General features: G+C 41.7%; 1 protein-coding gene across 1 annotated transcript in view; it reads left to right on the top strand.

Annotated features, from left to right (window-relative positions):
• The window catches only part of LOC138017829 (von Willebrand factor A domain-containing protein 3B-like), a 44,316-nt gene that overhangs the window by 18,942 nt on the left and 7,874 nt on the right, over positions 1–17,500 (top strand). The window contains 18 exon segments of the mRNA XM_068864816.1: positions 1–99; positions 1,290–1,690; positions 2,506–2,551; positions 5,665–5,688; positions 5,832–5,964; positions 7,186–7,307; positions 7,728–7,778; positions 8,151–8,325; positions 8,429–8,509; positions 8,926–9,159; positions 9,625–9,789; positions 10,665–10,762; positions 11,205–11,266; positions 11,463–11,862; positions 13,713–14,053; positions 14,536–14,955; positions 15,710–15,823; positions 16,986–17,162. The exon segment at positions 1–99 is cut by the window's left edge and continues 29 nt beyond it. Of these exon segments, the coding sequence (XP_068720917.1) occupies positions 1–99; positions 1,290–1,690; positions 2,506–2,551; positions 5,665–5,688; positions 5,832–5,964; positions 7,186–7,307; positions 7,728–7,778; positions 8,151–8,325; positions 8,429–8,509; positions 8,926–9,159; positions 9,625–9,789; positions 10,665–10,762; positions 11,205–11,266; positions 11,463–11,862; positions 13,713–14,053; positions 14,536–14,955; positions 15,710–15,823; positions 16,986–17,162 (3,143 nt within the window).

Raw genomic sequence — 17,500 nt, 5'->3', positions numbered from 1 at the left:
GATCGATAAAGGCTTGGCAGATCTGCGTAAACTGACCATGATAAGGAACGAATGTGCTCAGCTTGACTGGTTTGGTTCCAATACTGGACGCTGTTCAAGGTAAGGTGCTGCCCACCTAAACCTATTAATCCCTATGGAAAACGATAAACGTCGCTAAGCGAGCAAAGTTATGTAATTTTCCAGATCCCATGCAAACGTTTTGAAGATTCACGCACTACAATTGCTACGGAGTACCCCAAGCGTACACAACTTAATCACACGAAAATCACACATGTTAACGTATTCGCTAGATTACAGATTTCAAATGTCTGTGAACGTGGACCTCTATATTGTGCAGGGATTACGCAGTGGTGAGAGCACTCACCTCCCACCAATGTGGCCTGGTTTCGATTCCCAGACTCGACGTCACATGTGGGTTGAGTTTGTTGGTTCTCTACTCTGCACCGAGAGGTTTTTTCCGGGTATTCTCCTGAAAAACCAACAGTTGACTTGATTTGCGTTAATTGTTGGTGTCCTCAATTCGCGGTCCAGCGCTAGAACGACTAGACACTTAAATAAAGTTCCTTTCCTTTATTTTTGATCCCGGCTTAATCTTCAAATGTTGTTGTAAAACATGAAGCGTGAATGATAAAGCGTCGTTGGTTACCGTTTATCGCAAGGATGTCAAGCCACTGTACATTTTCTACGATGAAATGATATATATGAAATGGCTCACATATGAACTGCGGAAATGAAATCAAGTGAAGCTATGATCCTCGCAGTTATGGACATAATTTTGGCAATTGCGTAGAGAAGTCTGAAAAGTTCAGGACTTCAACGGGGTTTGAACCCGTGACTTTGTGATAACGGTGCGACGCTGTAACCGACTAAGCTATGAAGCCACTGACGCTGGGAGCTGGTCATTTGTGGGTTCTAATAATCCCGAGAGGAATGAATCAACGATGAAATGATATATGAAATGGATCAGTTGGTTAGAGCGTCGCACCGGTATCGCGAGGTCACGGGTTCAAACCCCGTTGAAGTCCTATTTTTTCAGGCTTCTCTACGCAATTGCAAAAATTGCATTCATAACTGCGAAGATCATAGCTTTACTTGTGTACATTTTCTAGCAGTAAAAACAAACGCTACCATACGTTTTTTCCAACTTTCGAACTCTATGATCGTAATGAATAAGCGACACCTTGTTGAGCATAATGAGTTGCTCTGCAGTAAAGTTATTCCTCGCTTTTATCGTGTGATTCATTTCGTACAGAATATTTCTTAACAAAAATTTATTTTCACCTAAACAGAAACCATCCGCGGTCAGTAAGCGGATCCTCTCACAGGCCTCTATCAGCTACAAACACAATGACACCCTCTCCTCCTCGCTCAGAACGAACAAGTAGTGCTCGGGTGCGACCGGCTAGTGCCATGTCCCGCACTTCCAGTACCAGACCTCGTCCATCAAATGCCAAACCTCGACCAGCCAGTGCAAGGTTGAAGTACAGTAGCCACAAGGATTACATTGTGAGCAGTGCATGTCGGAATATACCGCAATCTCCGACCCAACCTCCCAGTTACAAAGTGAACGAAACCAAAACGAGTCAGATGAGACTGGAACTGCGAAAGAAGTCCAGTGACTGGATCCTCAGAGAAACAAGGGAATATCTCGAGAAGACACCGGAGGATTTCAAAAAAAGGCGGTTAAAACGTAAGTATTTGAAAAAGTGCATTCACGTCGTTTCCTAGTCTTTTTAGCCTCGTTTTCTAAAAGAGGCCGAGTCAATGTCTCTCTTGAAAATTAGTGTTCATTCAGAGGAAACGTTTGGAAAGTGGCTGGTATTGTATATATCAATTCGCCTTTTCATGAAACAGTTATTGTCTTCCCGGAAGTGTGAACTAAACGATTAATGCCCTATTTTTATTTAATTTTGAGATTTGGCTCTAAATTATGAACTGAATTTTGAGGAGTAACATCAGGTGCTTAGGAGAAACTTAGCTCCACTTTTTAGTCTCAACCGAACGAGTTACCTGAATTGAACGGTTGTTTTTATTGTCAAATGTCCATATTTATTTCAGTGTGAAAGCCTTGAAATAGGATTTTTGTTATTTAGCGATAAAAGCTGTATCCATAAGATTAAACTCCTTTCTGTTGCCTTTTTCAAAGGATCTGAAGAGTGTTAGCTTATGAATACTGCCTCTCAACGTCTTTACTGCCAACCCGAGGGAAGGGAAGTTTCAAGTTTCCCCGTCCCTGGGGAAGCAGTTAGCGATGGAGGGTGGCTTTATTCGCGAACGCAGAGCGTGTCCCTTTCCGGGATCAACGCTCTCTGCTTTTACTATCCGTATGAAAAACAAGAATCTTAAGTGAAACGTGACTATTAGTGATATGTTATCAGTAACCCAAAGGTCGAAAAGTCGTGGAGGATTTATTTGTAGGCACCGCGTGTTAATCCAATAGTACGAAAATTCATTATTTTTTACAGTCTTAAATGCTCAATCCTTTTCATCCTGTTTCATTGTTAGGTAAAACTAAGAAGAAAAGAAGGTCGAACTCGTATGGCGACATCAGGTGGGTGAATTAATGACATTATCAATTAATTAATCATTATATTTTGTGAAGCGCAAATTAAATAAATATATGATCACAACTAAAATAAATCTAAAATTAAAAATAAGTATTGCTATATTCACAAAACCGAATAATTCCTTAAGAGAGTAAAAAAACACTAAATCACTGGGCAACAAATTAAAACTGAGCTCGACTAAAAAGGCCAGTCTTAAGATCACGCTTAAAACTAGACACAGAGTCCAGCCCAGTGATGTCGCAAGGTAGACTATTCCTAAGGTACTTGGCTGCAGAGGAGAAGGCCCTTGCTTCAAGCGTAGGTAACATCTTGCCTCTTGGGGCCATCAGGAGAAGTTTTCGATTAGATTTTAGTTCGTATTTAGTTGGAATTTGGAATGGTGCTCTTGAGATGGCAGACATGAGAAGAGTCAAAGTACCCCAAACCTCCGAATTTTTTATTCCGGTTAAGGTAATTCCCATGAAAACGACGTCCTATCCAGATTTTTTTCAAACTTGGCACAATTGATATTCATACACAGGACATTTAAAAAATGTAATAAAAAGATGGGGTCACCGTGCTTGTTTTCGCGCTGTATGCCCTTTATTCTAAGTGTTTTTTTATTGAATTTCGCGAGAAACGTTCGAAACTAGATCAACCGGTAAAATTGTTGTTATGTAGCAAAAGCTACTGAATATTACTGAAAACTTGAACCTGCTTGTTTGTCCGGGCTATAATCTTTAAGGAAGTGGTTTCAAATTGGTCAATCTTGCAAAGAAATGTAAGCAAATTGGACCGCTACATGCAGTCATCACCTTGCACGCAGTGTCAGGCTCCAAATGCAGTTTCACGTCATTTATTAGTAAATACTACAACTTCTGCTATCCAAGTTTTTTTCTCCTTAAAATATGTTTTCCGTTTACCTATTGCGAGTAAATAAAACAACACCTTCTTAACCGAGAACAGTTATCATGATTGCACTTACAAGCTCTTGAACAGCAAAAACGGCCTTTGTTGCCTCTCTCCAGCGAAACGCCGCCATCTGCGAAGTCGCAATGTTATGCGCAGTATGAGATGCGCGGTGCAAAACAAGAGAATCACCTTAAGTCAACTTTCAGCACTATAAAAAAAATGCGAGAAACTTCAATTTTATTCAATCAGACGAGACCAAATTCATAACTTGCCTCGCTCTCTTATTGGCTAATGATAAAAACGGAGACTTTCTATTGGTTAAAAAATGACAGATCGAAGTTTCACAAAATGTTGCATAAATTCAACTCTTGGAAACGCATAAATTCTAAATTTATGTGTCTGTCCGCTTATCGAAAATAAAAATTAGCCAATGAGAGCCGCGAGAATTTTGCAGTCATTGTAAAAAGCTGTTTTGCGTTGCACTTTTAAAGAATCTTTTCAATTCAAAGCAGTTTGTATCGTAATCTCAGGAATGGGGTCCATGCGTCACACTAGTTCGGCTGTGGGACAAACAACTTCGGGTTTTGGCTTTATTTTACGGCCTAACATAATTGGAATTTCGAAGTGAAAATGCAACGAAAAACGGCCATATTGGAAAGTGATCAGCAGCCTAAGATGAAACTCTCTGCACAGTTAGACAGATTCAATTGTGCGAATTCAGAACCACCTTAAAATTTCCAACTGTGAAAGTACTTCTGAACCCGCTTCAGCGATTTTTCTTTTATTTTCAGAAAGAGTTTCATGTTAACCTGCCAATTACTTTCCAGCAATAAAAAAATATGGGTGACTGTGTTCGTCTTCTAGAGTATAACGCGTTTTAAGATGGGTCTTCTCTTGTTATGGTAACTTATCACGTCACAATATTGAGCGCATTTTGTTTAGTTGCTTCACATTGTAATACAGCATATTTGTTTGGTGATACAGTGTCCTTCTAAATAGTACAGTTTCCTGAAAGTCTTGAAACTGGTTCGAGGCACTGCTTCCTATTAATGGAGGGGTAGTTTCTAAAGAAACTGTGGTGCTGCGTCGGTGGGGAAGTAGTATACAAAAATTTGGTTTTATCAACGGAGTTGATAATGTAAATTGGCCACCGTACAGAGATTCTAAAGGCTGACGTTTCGAGCGTTAGCCCTTCGTCAGAGCGAATCGAGGGATTATGGGTTACGTGTAGTTTTTATAGTAGAGTAGGAGCTACGCTATTGGTGGTAACATGGCAACTTGAAAAATAGGAATAAATGAAAAGCGTTCGTTAATACCGTGAGGATTAAGGGTGCCGATTTGAAAGATGAATTTTTGTTCCAGATTCTTACTCCAAAATGATCACGAGACTGGTAGAATCTTTTCGCAACCTCCAGCCAGTCGCTCGCCATTTTAATCTGCCTAACCACTCCAAAAAGCACATGGCTATCTGCGGCCTTTCCCTACATCTAGGTACGACGGAAAGCCGCAAGAATCTGGAACAAAAATTCATCTTTCAAATCGGCACCCTTAATCCTCACGGTATTAACGAACGCTTTTCATTTAAGTAATATATTCCTATTTTTCACGTTGCCATGTTACCACCAATAGCGTAGCTCCTACTCTACTATAAAAACTACACGTAACCCATAATCCCTCGATTCGCTCTGACGAAGGGCTAACGCTCGAAACGTCAGCCTTTAGAATCTCTGTACGGTGGCCAATTTACATTATCAACTCCGTTGATAAAACCAAATTTTTGTATACTGCTTCCTATTAGTTGCGGCAAACCGGGCTAGAGACCTTCTTTGGTCACACGAACCCGGCTTTATACAATTCGAATGAAGGGGTAGTTTCTAAAGAAACTGTGGTGCTGCGTCGGTGGGGAAGTAGTATACAAAAATTTGGTTTTATCAACGGAGTTGATAATGTAAATTGGCCACCGTACAGAGATTCTAAAAGCTGACGTTTCGAGCGTTAGCCCTTCGTCAGAGCGAATCCGGTCTAGGTATCGTTAGAAGCAATTCAGAGCAATTCGGTCTAGGTATCGTTAGAACTATAAACAGTCGTATTAACTGACGTTTAAATTTTTGAGTTTGGGTACTGCTTTTGGCTTGTGGTTGCGGCATGCTTGTGAACAAGCCTTGATAGATTATTCACCAGCTTAATCTTTTTTCTTATATTGCAGTGACGCGGATTTGACCGTAAAAAGGTAACCAACCAAGTGTTGTTTTTTCGTAGAAATGCGACTCCTTTAACGGCTGTTATCAGCGTAGCAACCAACGCGATAAAGCAGTTTTCGCGTGGTCTCACATCATCGACGCATTATTTACATGATCTTTTTTGCTCACTTAGTTGGCTAAAAAAACACGGTCTTGTAGCCAGAAAGCTGACCATCTTGGACGCCTTGGCTCCGACTATGATCCCCCATAGCACTAAGTACGTACCAATACTGGACAAGCATGTACTTTCTAAGGTTTTTGACCAGGTAAGCTTTGTTCGGCTTCCGTTATTTAAAAATAAGTCTAATTGACCTTGTCGGAAAAGAGCGGGAGACTAAGGGCGTTTTCCATTTACACAAAATTTCCGGAAATTTCAGTGGAAATTTCCATCAGGCGAAAAACGTGTTCCTTTAACTCAGGTCCGTTCGCCGCCCAGTGATTGCGATTTTACGCGCCAAAATTTAAAAATGTTACCTTGAATATCCTTTATGTGGTACGACCTTTCAAAAAGGTAAATAAGGTTGTAAATGGAACACACACTTCCATCCGAAAGTTTCCAACTGTAAATCAGGACTACCTTTTCAGAAGTTCCGTTTGTTCCGGAAATTTTCCAGTGGAAGGAACCAAAAATGTGTGTTCCATTTACATCCCAACCGGAATTTCCGGAATTTCTTTGTAAATGGAAAACGCCCTAAGCGCTCATTCTTCGCGCGGGGTTTGGCTAACTCGTCAACATACTCGCTGCCATGTTTGTCTTGATTTGTCCACCCAAAACGAGTCATCCTGAACCCGTGGAAAGAACTAGCGCTTAGTTTCCCGTTCTTTTCCGTTTAGGACAATTGTGATTGTACTCAGTTGCATAAAACGTGCTCCATGTTTGACTAATTCATTGAGCCGTCAGGCCGTACCAGTTTGTTTTTGTAGCTTGATTCTGAGATCTAGGGATATACTAAATCGTATATTTTACCACGATTGCTTGTAATCTCGCAATCTGGTTGCCTGTTGTCGATAAGAGGCTAGATAACGATTCTCGCGTCATGCTCGCGTCACGCAATTGTATTAACCGATCAGAAACGCTCAGTTTTGGGAAATAAACTAATCGGATTGCGAGAAAATCTTAGACAGCGCTTGCTCTTTCCTTGTCTCACGATCCTGGTCATTCTCTGAAATAAACATTTTCTTTTACGTTGAATATTGTGGTAAAAAAAAACAAATCGAATGTGGCTCAGCGTTGTCTGTACGTCACAGTGTACTCTTCGTACTATTTTCCTCGTGAGTCCACAACAATTTTGACCACTATGATGTCGAATGTCACTGTCGATAAGAGTACAGAGTTGCATGGTACCTGTTTTTTTAACCCTTTTCAATTAAGGAGCGTTTATCTCAGGCTTTCTTATACATTGTCGAAGCAATTTAACCCGAGGATACACTTGGTCGTTACTCGAGTGTTAGGTGATGCAGGTCACGGTCTTGTTTCGTGTCGGCAGGTTCTTCCCTTAGCCCACACATCAGGAAGCAACCGGGATGAAGTGCAGCTTGTGAATCCTCAGGGAGTTAACCTCAAGGCTTATGAGGCTCGATTGGAAACTGCCATTGGCGATTATACGAGGTAATCACGGTATTGTAAGACTAAAAACTCGAGCATGTCAATCCCTTTATTTTGAACTTGAACCTGAATTAAACAGGGACGAAAACCAAACATCTTGGAAAAATGTAACTCATAATGTGTACTTTTTTCACGTTAAGCGTGTGTATGCTAAAATGTCCTAATATGTACAGTAGTGTCACATGTAAGCTTGTAAAAACTTGACAACTAAATGAATTACAGTCTTATGTCCTTTTTTACATTCATTTTGTAAAGCGCTTAGAAAGGCGATGTATAAGCGCTATATAAATTCCATTATTATTATTATTATCATCATCATCATCATTATTATTATTATTATTATTATTATTATTATTAAGCGTTGAGTTAATGCTGATGAAAGGCTCCGTAAAGCAATTTTAATAATAATTTATTTTTTTGCAGGCATCTCGATGAGCTGGTGTTCGTTCATCTTAGTGACGACGAAAGAGTGAAGTATGTTCACAACAAAACAGGCTGCAATGTAGTTTCTATTTTGCTGAGATCTTTTCAGGGCGTACGAATTTCAAAGGCGCTCGAATAACGAGTCATTCCATGAACGCGGAAAGCCGAGTGTGCGGTTTCTTTCTCCTTGCAGCATTTCTTTAGCCTGATCCACACATGCGACGCTAGTGTAAATACAAGCCCAAGGTATCTATCAGCTCGATGGCTCCTCGGTTGAAGTTGAAAGCAAGATGGGGCTATCTTCATTCGCCATTTTGAAAAATGACTAAACTACACGTGTATATTTTACGTCGTTCCGTTTGTTCATTTGTTCGTTTGTTTTATTAAATTATCAAGTTTCCTCTTCCCTCTCTTGCAAACTAGATATCCTGACGACAGAGTTCCGTCATTTGTCAGTAACAAGGCCTCCATGATGGATGATTTGGAGAAGCAAGGCTGGCCAGTGAGCCCAGCTGACATTAATTTACTAGAGAAAGAAATCGAGCAAGCTCAAACATTCCTTCTCCAATCTCAAGACCTGAGAAAGAAATCGGAAGAGGTAATAACCCATCAAATCACATATATATAAGGTGTAGTACGAGCTTTGCGCATGACACTTCGCGTACTCCATACCGTGTTTAAAATAGTCTTTCTCCCTTAAGGCCTCCCGAGAAATAGCCGAACAACAACGAAAAGCCCGCGAAGACGCTGAAAGTAAGCGATTGGAGCAGATCATGACAAAGGTAAGCCTCTCACAGCTTCCGTTTGACTTCGGTTGTATTCCGGCGCTTAAGGACATCTCTGATTCAGGATATTCATTGGCCCTAATTACACTGGGATGTCTTCCTCTTCATTCGTTTCGCATACATTAGCATATTCAACAGAGGTCTTATTCAACCAACGTCAAGAGGAAGCGGAGGTGACAATAACGAAATGCACGAATGCTGACAGTTCTTAAGAGAGCTATTTGATTGACGTGCTTTCCAACATGGCGTGAATGAAAACCTGTAAGCCATTCTGCCAATGATTCATCCCTTTCGCCCCCCAAGGGGTTTCCCCATTGACAAGTAAAATCAGCGTGAAAAATACTTGGTTGTCTTTGTAGTCCGTTATGCTTTCTTACACATTTCACAAAAATCACAAGGCTTTCTTTTCCAAGCAACAGGCACCCAAGCCTTCGCCGCCGGCCCAGTCCACCACCAATAAAAATCGACTCCTGAACCACAAGGTCCTGGCACGGAGCGAAGTGGACGGATTTTACTACGCAGGCGTAGTGTCCCGTTGTTTGAACTCGCGCTTTGTTGAGGTTGACTTCCGGGACTTTGATCGTCAGGTGGTCCCCGCGAGATACGTCATCCCTCTGCAAGGAGCCAGGCCATGCCCCACACTAAAGGTACAACAGTTTTGAACTTTATTAACGTGGAATCCAAACTGCTCTTAGATTTTATGTTTCTCCATAAAACATGTTCGCTGAGCAAACAACTAAAAGGGCCTGTTGGTCTATTAACGGGAGAAAAAAGAAGAGAAAGTCATTACAGAAACAAATTATAAGAACAGTTTCATTGCCATCGATGTTTCATGGGTAAAGAGTGTTCATTACAGCGGGATTTAATTAAGGGCATGAATGAAGTGGCTCATAGGGACATCTGATATCCTGATAGGTGTATTTCGCATTTTCTCTGTATTTTATTCCGTTTTGTAAGTATCTAAGCAGTTAAAATTCAACAATTTTGAATCATGGCGATTTCAATTTGGTTTTTCTTCTGGATGGCTAAATATGTGGGCGCATGCTCTTGACTACTATCCAAACCTTCTTTAGTGACTCAACTGGAAATCGCTGCTCACTTCCGTTTATTAGGCCGGTGACTATGTCCTCGTCAAGACTCTCGTTCCACGCGAGGAGGAGGATGACGAAATAAACGATGGTGTACAGTGCTACGTACCTGGCGTTGTTCAAGTTGTGCCTCTGAGGAAATCAACGGCAACTAAGTGCTACACCATAATGCGCTTTAATGGCAAAAAGGTTGGTAAACTCGCTTAAATTTTCATGTTCTTACGATTGAACTGGAGACGAGCAAGAAATGGAGGTCGGCTAAGGCGACGAATTCACGCGAGCCTCAATTTCGTGCCCTTTCCAGCCCGACCATGAGGTTTTCAATTCGACCTGGGGCTTTAGACTTGATCAGATGTATTTAAGCGATGGTGACTCGGGGATATTCGGAAACAAATCCGCGTGCTCGTTTGCATGGAGTCGAAGCTACGACCTTTCGACTAACAGTTCGGATGCTCTACCACTAAGCTATGGGAGACTCTTCCAAGCAAAGCCATTTAACTAGGTCCAGGTGACAATTGTCCCGCCGTTTCAAAATGGAGCATATTCGTGATTGTACTGAAAGAGATGTTACATGTTAACCCTGGTGAATGAAATGAAGAGATTGCTTATTTATCGATGATGTCTAGGGGATACTCGGAAAAGGAAACCCGAGTGCTCTTTTGCAGGAGTCGAACTTACGACTGGCTTCCGATTATTAGTTCGGATGCTCTACCACTGAGCTGTAGGAGCCTAGTGGGAGCAAAGCCATACACCTTATTCCAAAATGGCCACCATTTTAGTATTCTTTTGTTTCCATGCAAATTTTCCCTTATGGCCTCGCTTTCAAACGTAAGAATATTTAACCTTGAACGAGGCCAAAAGGGCCAATTTGCATGGAAACAAAAGAATACTAAAATGGCGGCCATTTTGAAATAAAGTGTCTTCAACTAGGTCTAGCCGACTCTTTTCCCGTCATACTGCTAGAACTTGTTTTTCGAAATGTGGCTTTCTTTGACAAGTTGTTGTGAGACTAAATACAACGGTTTTTTTTAGTGCGTGTGATTTACTTGTTTCTTTTGCTGTAGATCACATCTCTGAGGAATGATCTGGAGAAGATATCAAAAGCACGTTACACGTTCGCCTGCCGCTACATCAGGGACGCCCTACTATCCGCTTATCGATCGTAAGTTGGTTGAAATGATCCGCCATATGAGCAAACGCACATGAACAATTTCACCGTCATTTTATTCAACTGTTCATGTATGAAAAATCTGAAAAGGTACCCGGCTTTTGTGAGCGAACGTCGGATATAGGCGGTTTATCAAGCAAAACGCGTGTTAGCGCCCTCGGGGGGGCTGAACGCAGAGGAATCGCACTCGTCGCTTCATTCACTCCGTTCGAATAGTTACCAAGCTCTGCAGGATGTAATTTGTAACTGTTATTTTAATATCGAACTTAAATGGCTTCAGCCAGACCCTCTGCCTCGTGCTCAACTGCTATGCAGTTAAACAACAGAAAACGCACGTTCAGTGTACACAAAGAGTTTATAGCCTTAATTTACACTTGTGCCGCTCAGAAAAGAAACTGTTTTAAATCGTTGCTATTTTTTGTTGATTTGTTTTCAGAACAACACCATTTGGGATCTACTCACACGATGGTGATGATGATAGGGCACCGGAGGACAAGGGTAAATTGATAAACAATAAGACAAATACTTTTTATCTCGAAAGTTTGGAGAGAAGGTTTGGAGAATTTTGAACGGTAACTTTTTAAAACTTAAAAATGAACTTAAGCTGCATTCAAATTTCTCCAAAGGAGATTAGCATCAAACTTGTATGTCTGAATTTTGATGTCATAACTGACTTTCGCTTGTATTGTTTTAGGTGAACATAAGGACGATGAATCACCTCGAAGCCAAGTGAGTAGTCGAGCCAGTAGTCGGGCCAGCGGTCATTCCAGTAAGAGCAGCCGTGCAAGCAGCCATGGCAGCCGAAGTCGTAGTGTAAGTCCTCAAGGAAGTCCTGCCCTCTCCTCTAAAGAGCTGTCACCCCGTGATCCAGCAGAGGAAAGACAATCCTTCGAGGATTTGAAGCAAAAGCTGGAGGAGGAACACAGGAAGCAGCTGGAGGTAGTGAACAGGAAGATAGAGGATATGCAGAGGCTACTGGAAGACGAGAGGGAGAGACATCGGCAGGCGACAGAAAGTTTGGAGGAGAAGCGGAGAGAACTAAATGATGACCAACAGAACTTCTTGCAGCAGCAGATTGATGAACAGAATAAGAGGTTTGACTCTGAGATTTTTATGCTCATGTAGTTTGTAGTTCTTTTATCGCATATGAATAACTGCTTAAATATTAGGTGGCTGCTACATATACACTATCCCTCGAAATTGTCGAGACGTGCCATCTTCTTACCTTCATTACTCATGAATTTGTGGAAAATCTGAGACGCTATTTTCGCGTTAACTTGCGTTAACTCCCGCAATGTTTCTGCCATCATCAATGTATGTCTACACTTGAACACCATCGATCCCTCTCTTTTGCGAGATGTCACTCGCGGGCTGCAGGTGAACAGCTTTGTTACTCGCTAGCCTTGTCATTCGCGCGCGTCTTTCGCACTTGGCATCTGGCAATCCACAAGTGGAAACCCTTATTTGCTGTATTTTATTTCTCCCCTTCAGATAAAGAATTCATAAATTAAGATTAATATTTGAAAAAAAATACACGAAGAGGAGAGGGGCACCTCTAGGTTAACTAATGTTTTGCAAACAAATTTCTTGTTTCTAAAGAATTTGTGGTGCTGCGTCGGTGGTAGAGAGAAACATAAAAATTTGGTTTTATCAAACGATTTGATCAAGGTCGAATTACCATCGTGAAAGATTTGGAAAGCTGACGTTTCGAGCGTTAGCCCTTCGCCAGAGCCCTTCATTAGCCCTTTGCACTGACGAAGGGCTAAATCTCAAAACGTCAGCTTTCCAAATCTTTCACGGTGGTAATTCGACCTTTATCAACTCGTCTGATAAAACCAAATTTTCTTGTAACTAATATTGTGCCCCAGTTGGCTAGATTACTATAAAATAGTGAAAAGTTGATAACCATCATCAAATAAAAGAAACTACAGACTTAATAATAAAGTAGTTGCAATATTTAAGTATTTTTGTAGCCTTATTATACTAAGAAGTAGGGTAAACAAAAGAAGAAAATCAAGAAATATAGAACAAGCCCATACCAATGAAGCAGTATAAATCTTTTCTAATTTAATTTGTCATAACTTAATGTTTAATATTGGGCAGCATAGAGGTGTTTTAAATGAGGCTAAATATCATTTAGGCAAAGTTAAAACCCAAGCCATGCAGCAGTTTCTCCTGAGATATTTGGGGAGTTTCCAGAGAAATTTGCAGGGGCATTGTCATGTGCTTTGGCTTGAGTCACCTTGTTGCTTACTCGTTTGCTTTTCCCTCCCTCCCTCCCTCCCTCCCTCCCTCCCATGGTTTAGGATAAGTATACATACCACACACTGGTGTCAGTGGGAGGTGGACTGTGGCTCGGTTGCCATGGTGACTTCCTTGCTGCTGAGGAGAATGCGCCTCCTCTGTAGCTACCATTACGGCACCTGCTCTCCAATAAATTGGCTTAGTGTTTTAACGCACTTTTAAATTCACGTTTGGATAGTTTATTACGAATAGATGAAGGGATGTCATTCCAAATACCTATATATACCACTAATGCTTGGACCGTCGCACAATTTTCTAATATTTGTCCGAAACGATTCGATAACTAATGGATCAAATGTGCGTATAGTAACTATCCTGCTCAAAGCTATAAGTCAAGGGAAATCTTGGAGTTTTATCACTATATACATAATCATAAAATAGTAAGCACCTATTTAATTTAACTATATCGGGAAGTTTCAATAAGTGCAAATAAAGTTACGTAATGAGGGGTAATTGGTTCAGCCAGAGGGTTATCTTTTATTATAAGAACAGGCTACATGCCCCTTGGTTTCCTGTTTAGAGTTCATGCCACAAATATGGCAGTGACCATTTGTATTTAAAGGGTTAGGGTTGTATTGGAAGGGTGAGGTTTTTACTTTGTGAAAAGCAATGCCATTTGGTTATTGTTTTTTTCGAACAGGCAAAGCGAAATTCAGGAAGAACAAAAGCGACTTCAAAACCAACAAGAAGATCTGCTGAAGAAACAAAAAGAACAACAAGAACAGCTTCTGATGCAGCAATACAACCAGACACAGCAACTACAGCTTCAACAACAACAACTCTTACAACAATTAGCTACCAAGCTGCAGACTCCCATTCAAGACAGATCCGAGCGGCCCCGGGTAAAACTGCCCGAAATACCCCCAGTCTCTCCGCCCAGGTCACGGTCAATATCTCCTCCCAGTCCCACGTCGGCTCGATCTTCCCCGCGGTCATCTCCTAGAGGCTCTGGCAAGGGGTCTGAGAAATCTTCTTCTAAAGGTGAGAGATCGTCTGAGTGTTTAGCTTTTGACACACTGGTCTTTGCTCAATAAACGCGGCCATGTAAAAGTGCAATACTTAATTTAAACACTACCCTTAAAGTGCCTTTCGTAGCTAGACAAATAACACAAATAGATAAAACAGGGAAGAGCCTCACTTGTTGGAGGCAAACCAGTTGTCTAACAACAAGCGCAGTCGATCATGGTCCGCGGCCTGGCAAGGTGGCCGGTTTCATTTATGGCTAGGTACCTTGCCCACTTCACCTTAGTAAGCTTTTTTTTTTTGGCCCTTATGGTTATTTTGGGAAGCCTGTAGTCTATTTCATTCTTGCTTGTATTTATCTAAGTTGTTCTTGTGACTACCCATTTTCACCCTTGATCTCCGAGTCAATGATTTCAAGCCCGTACCTACCCTTTCTACCAAGCAGCTTCACATTCCTGCCTGCCTTGTCACAAGTACCGCTTTTTTTTTTCCACCCTCAGGTTCGCGCAACAATAGCTCACACAAAACATCTGACAAGTCCTCCACCCCTGGCGTCCCTGTGGCGGAATCCACAAGAGTAGATTCGCCTCGGTCTCGACCGTCCAGGCGGTCTTCGCGCAATAGTTTGACCGCAGAATCGGATCATGAAAACAAAGAACCGGAGGAAGAAAATGAAGCTGACGACAAACATGCAAAGAAAAGCGAAAAACGTACTTCTTCATCGTCATCGTTATCGTCATCATCATCATCCTCTTCATCATCATCTTCTGAATCAGATACTGAAAAAGATAAGGTCGAAGCGGGAACCATGGACCCTGTTGCCAGCGAGACCGAGAACGAACCCCCCAATGTTCGGATTCATGTATCCGATGGAAACGAAGCGTGTTTACTGACAAAAGGATCTCACGGGCTCTTGATCTGTAAGTTGGTTTAAAGGGAGAGTTTCACGGCTCTGCGCATGGGCAAACTGTCATGTCAGCCCAATTAATTCCATTGTTATTGAAACAATCGAAAGAACTGATGCAGGAAAAGGAAACAATGCCATAGAAGTGTAATTATTCATTGGGATTACTTTTACAATCATTTCCTTTGTGTTATGAACCGACTGCATGCGAATAGATAACTCGTGCGTAGAGTAAAATGTTCGACCCGTACGATAAATTCGTGGCCAAAATTACATTTGATATTTTCTGTGTAAACCCGCAGTATCTCCCACCAAGTTTGGGCCTTAGTCATTCAGTGTATTTGCTGTAATACTTTCAGTGATTAATAAACATCATCTGGTTCAGTAAGAAACCGTAAAATTTGCAACTGCTAGCGCCAAGGCTTGTACATGCGCAAAACCGTGAGACTGCCCCTTTAATGGAACCCCGGCATTCCTCTCTGTTTAACAGTTCGGGTTAATTGAACTCGCCTGAAAAATCGCTGGTCGGCAACTGGAAGGGTTACGATTTTTTCATACTATCGTTTTTGTTTGGAAGAAGTATTGCGTTTTACAAGTAAATTAGCTTGTTAACTCTGAGTCCATTTTCAACGGTTGCTGTCTTTTACCTGGCTGATTTTCACAAACGATGGAGCCGCAATGTTGTGAACGCAAAACAAAATCATTCTTGGAAAATCTCTCTTTTGTAGATGCTCAGGCTCATGAAATCCATGTTTCCGTTTTCCTTGTAGCTCGCCTTCCTCCTGAGCAGGACCCTGCGGTAGAACTTGGCCGCGTTCCTGGACCTATTGAAGTGGGAGAAGAAGTGTTGGCGAGGTGGTCAGATGAGGGCTGGTATTACAGAGGTAATCAATGTTTCTTTCGTTTTTGCATAAAATGAAATTAGAGTGGTTTTCAATTGAGTGTCGAAAGTAATTAGTGAATTACTTTGGTTTATGATTACTTCACTCAGTGATTGGTTCAAAGTTCTCGCGCCATTTTTGCAACCAATCAGAAGTGAAACCAAAACCAATCGTGGCTCGCGCGTGCACATTTTCCCGCGCTTTGTGTCGGCTACGTGTAATTACTTCGAGTTTTGATTGGTCTACTGGATTGTCTCCGTCCTTTTTGATTGGCCAAAGTAATTAATTTGGTTTTGGTTTTACGACACTCATTTGCATTGAAAACCGCTCTAACCTTCTATAAAATGAATGAAGAGGTTAGTTTCACTGGAAAATTTGGTGCTGTGTGTCGCTGGGGATTGAAACACGAAATTTTACTTTTATTAAATTAGTTGATAATGGGGGTGCAGGGATGGCGCAGTGGTGAGAGCACTCGTCTCCAACCAATGTGGCCCGGGTTCAGTTCCCAAACTCGGCGCCATATGTGGGTTGAGTTTGTTGGTTCTCTACTCTGGGGCCCGCTTCTCGAAAGTCCCGAAACTTTACGGGCTACTTTCGGGTGTTACAATACCCACTGTATCTCAAGAACGATACAGAGGGAACCTAAACCCTAACCCGCAATCCCAACCAACCCCTAACCGATCCCAAGCCTAACCCCCAATTCTACAATGATTTTTTAGGTTCTTAAGAACGGAGAAACCTTGAAAACGTGTCAAAAGAACGGCTTTCCAAAACAAGAGGTTGGCAGTTTCACAAGTGGGTTTTCGGGCCCGAAAAGTGTTCGGGACTTTCGAGAAACGGGCCCCTGCACCGAGAGGTTTTTCTTCGGGTACTCCGGTTTTCCCCTCCCCTCAAAAACCAACATTTGATTTGATTTGCGTTAATTTGGTAATTTCAGTTTACAGTGTCCCCAATTAGTGCTCCAGCGCTAGAACGACTAGACACTTAAATACAGTTCCATTTCTTTCCTTTGCCGTAGAAAATGCTTGTAAGCTTGACGTTTCCAGCGTTCGCCCTTCGTCATAGCGAACGGCTCTAACGAAACGCCAACCCTCGAGACGTTAGCTTACAAATCTTTGTTACGGTGGTTAACTTGTAAATTTTCACCTTATTTCCTATTCACAAGGCACCATTCAACAAGACTGTGGAGACGGGAGTTACTTAGTTGAAGACAGTGTTGGTGATTTGGAGCAGATCAACCGACCGGATATCATCACTGACGCTGATGATGCGGATAACGAGATTGGATTGCACGATGCTATCATCGCTCCCCATCCTTCTTTTCCTTACAGCTATGCACCAGGTACGCAAAGGGTATGAAAGGCCGAGCCGAAATTATCCACATAAGGCGCTGCTGTGCTATACATCTTTTGTGCAAATTGCCTCACAATTCCAAGTCAAGTTGCACTGAATATTGGCCAACGAAACGTTCCAGGACAAGTTGCTAAAATTGTTTAATCGCGTATAATCGAGTTCTACTATGTGAAGCTATTTCAACAAATTATCAGTGCCCTTGCGTGGTGTGACTCGAATGTCAACAATTTTTTTGGCAATTGGCCGAAGCGGAAAATACCATAGTACTCTTTGTTTGTCCACCCAAATTTTGAATAAGCATTGTTTCTAGATTCTCTTAGGTCTTAC

This window comes from Montipora capricornis, chromosome 9, assembly GCF_036669925.1.
Source record: "Montipora capricornis isolate CH-2021 chromosome 9, ASM3666992v2, whole genome shotgun sequence".
NCBI lineage: Eukaryota > Metazoa > Cnidaria > Anthozoa > Scleractinia > Acroporidae > Montipora > Montipora capricornis.
The sequence above is the reverse complement of the archived record's forward strand: the minus strand, read 5'-3'. Positions and strand labels throughout refer to the sequence as shown.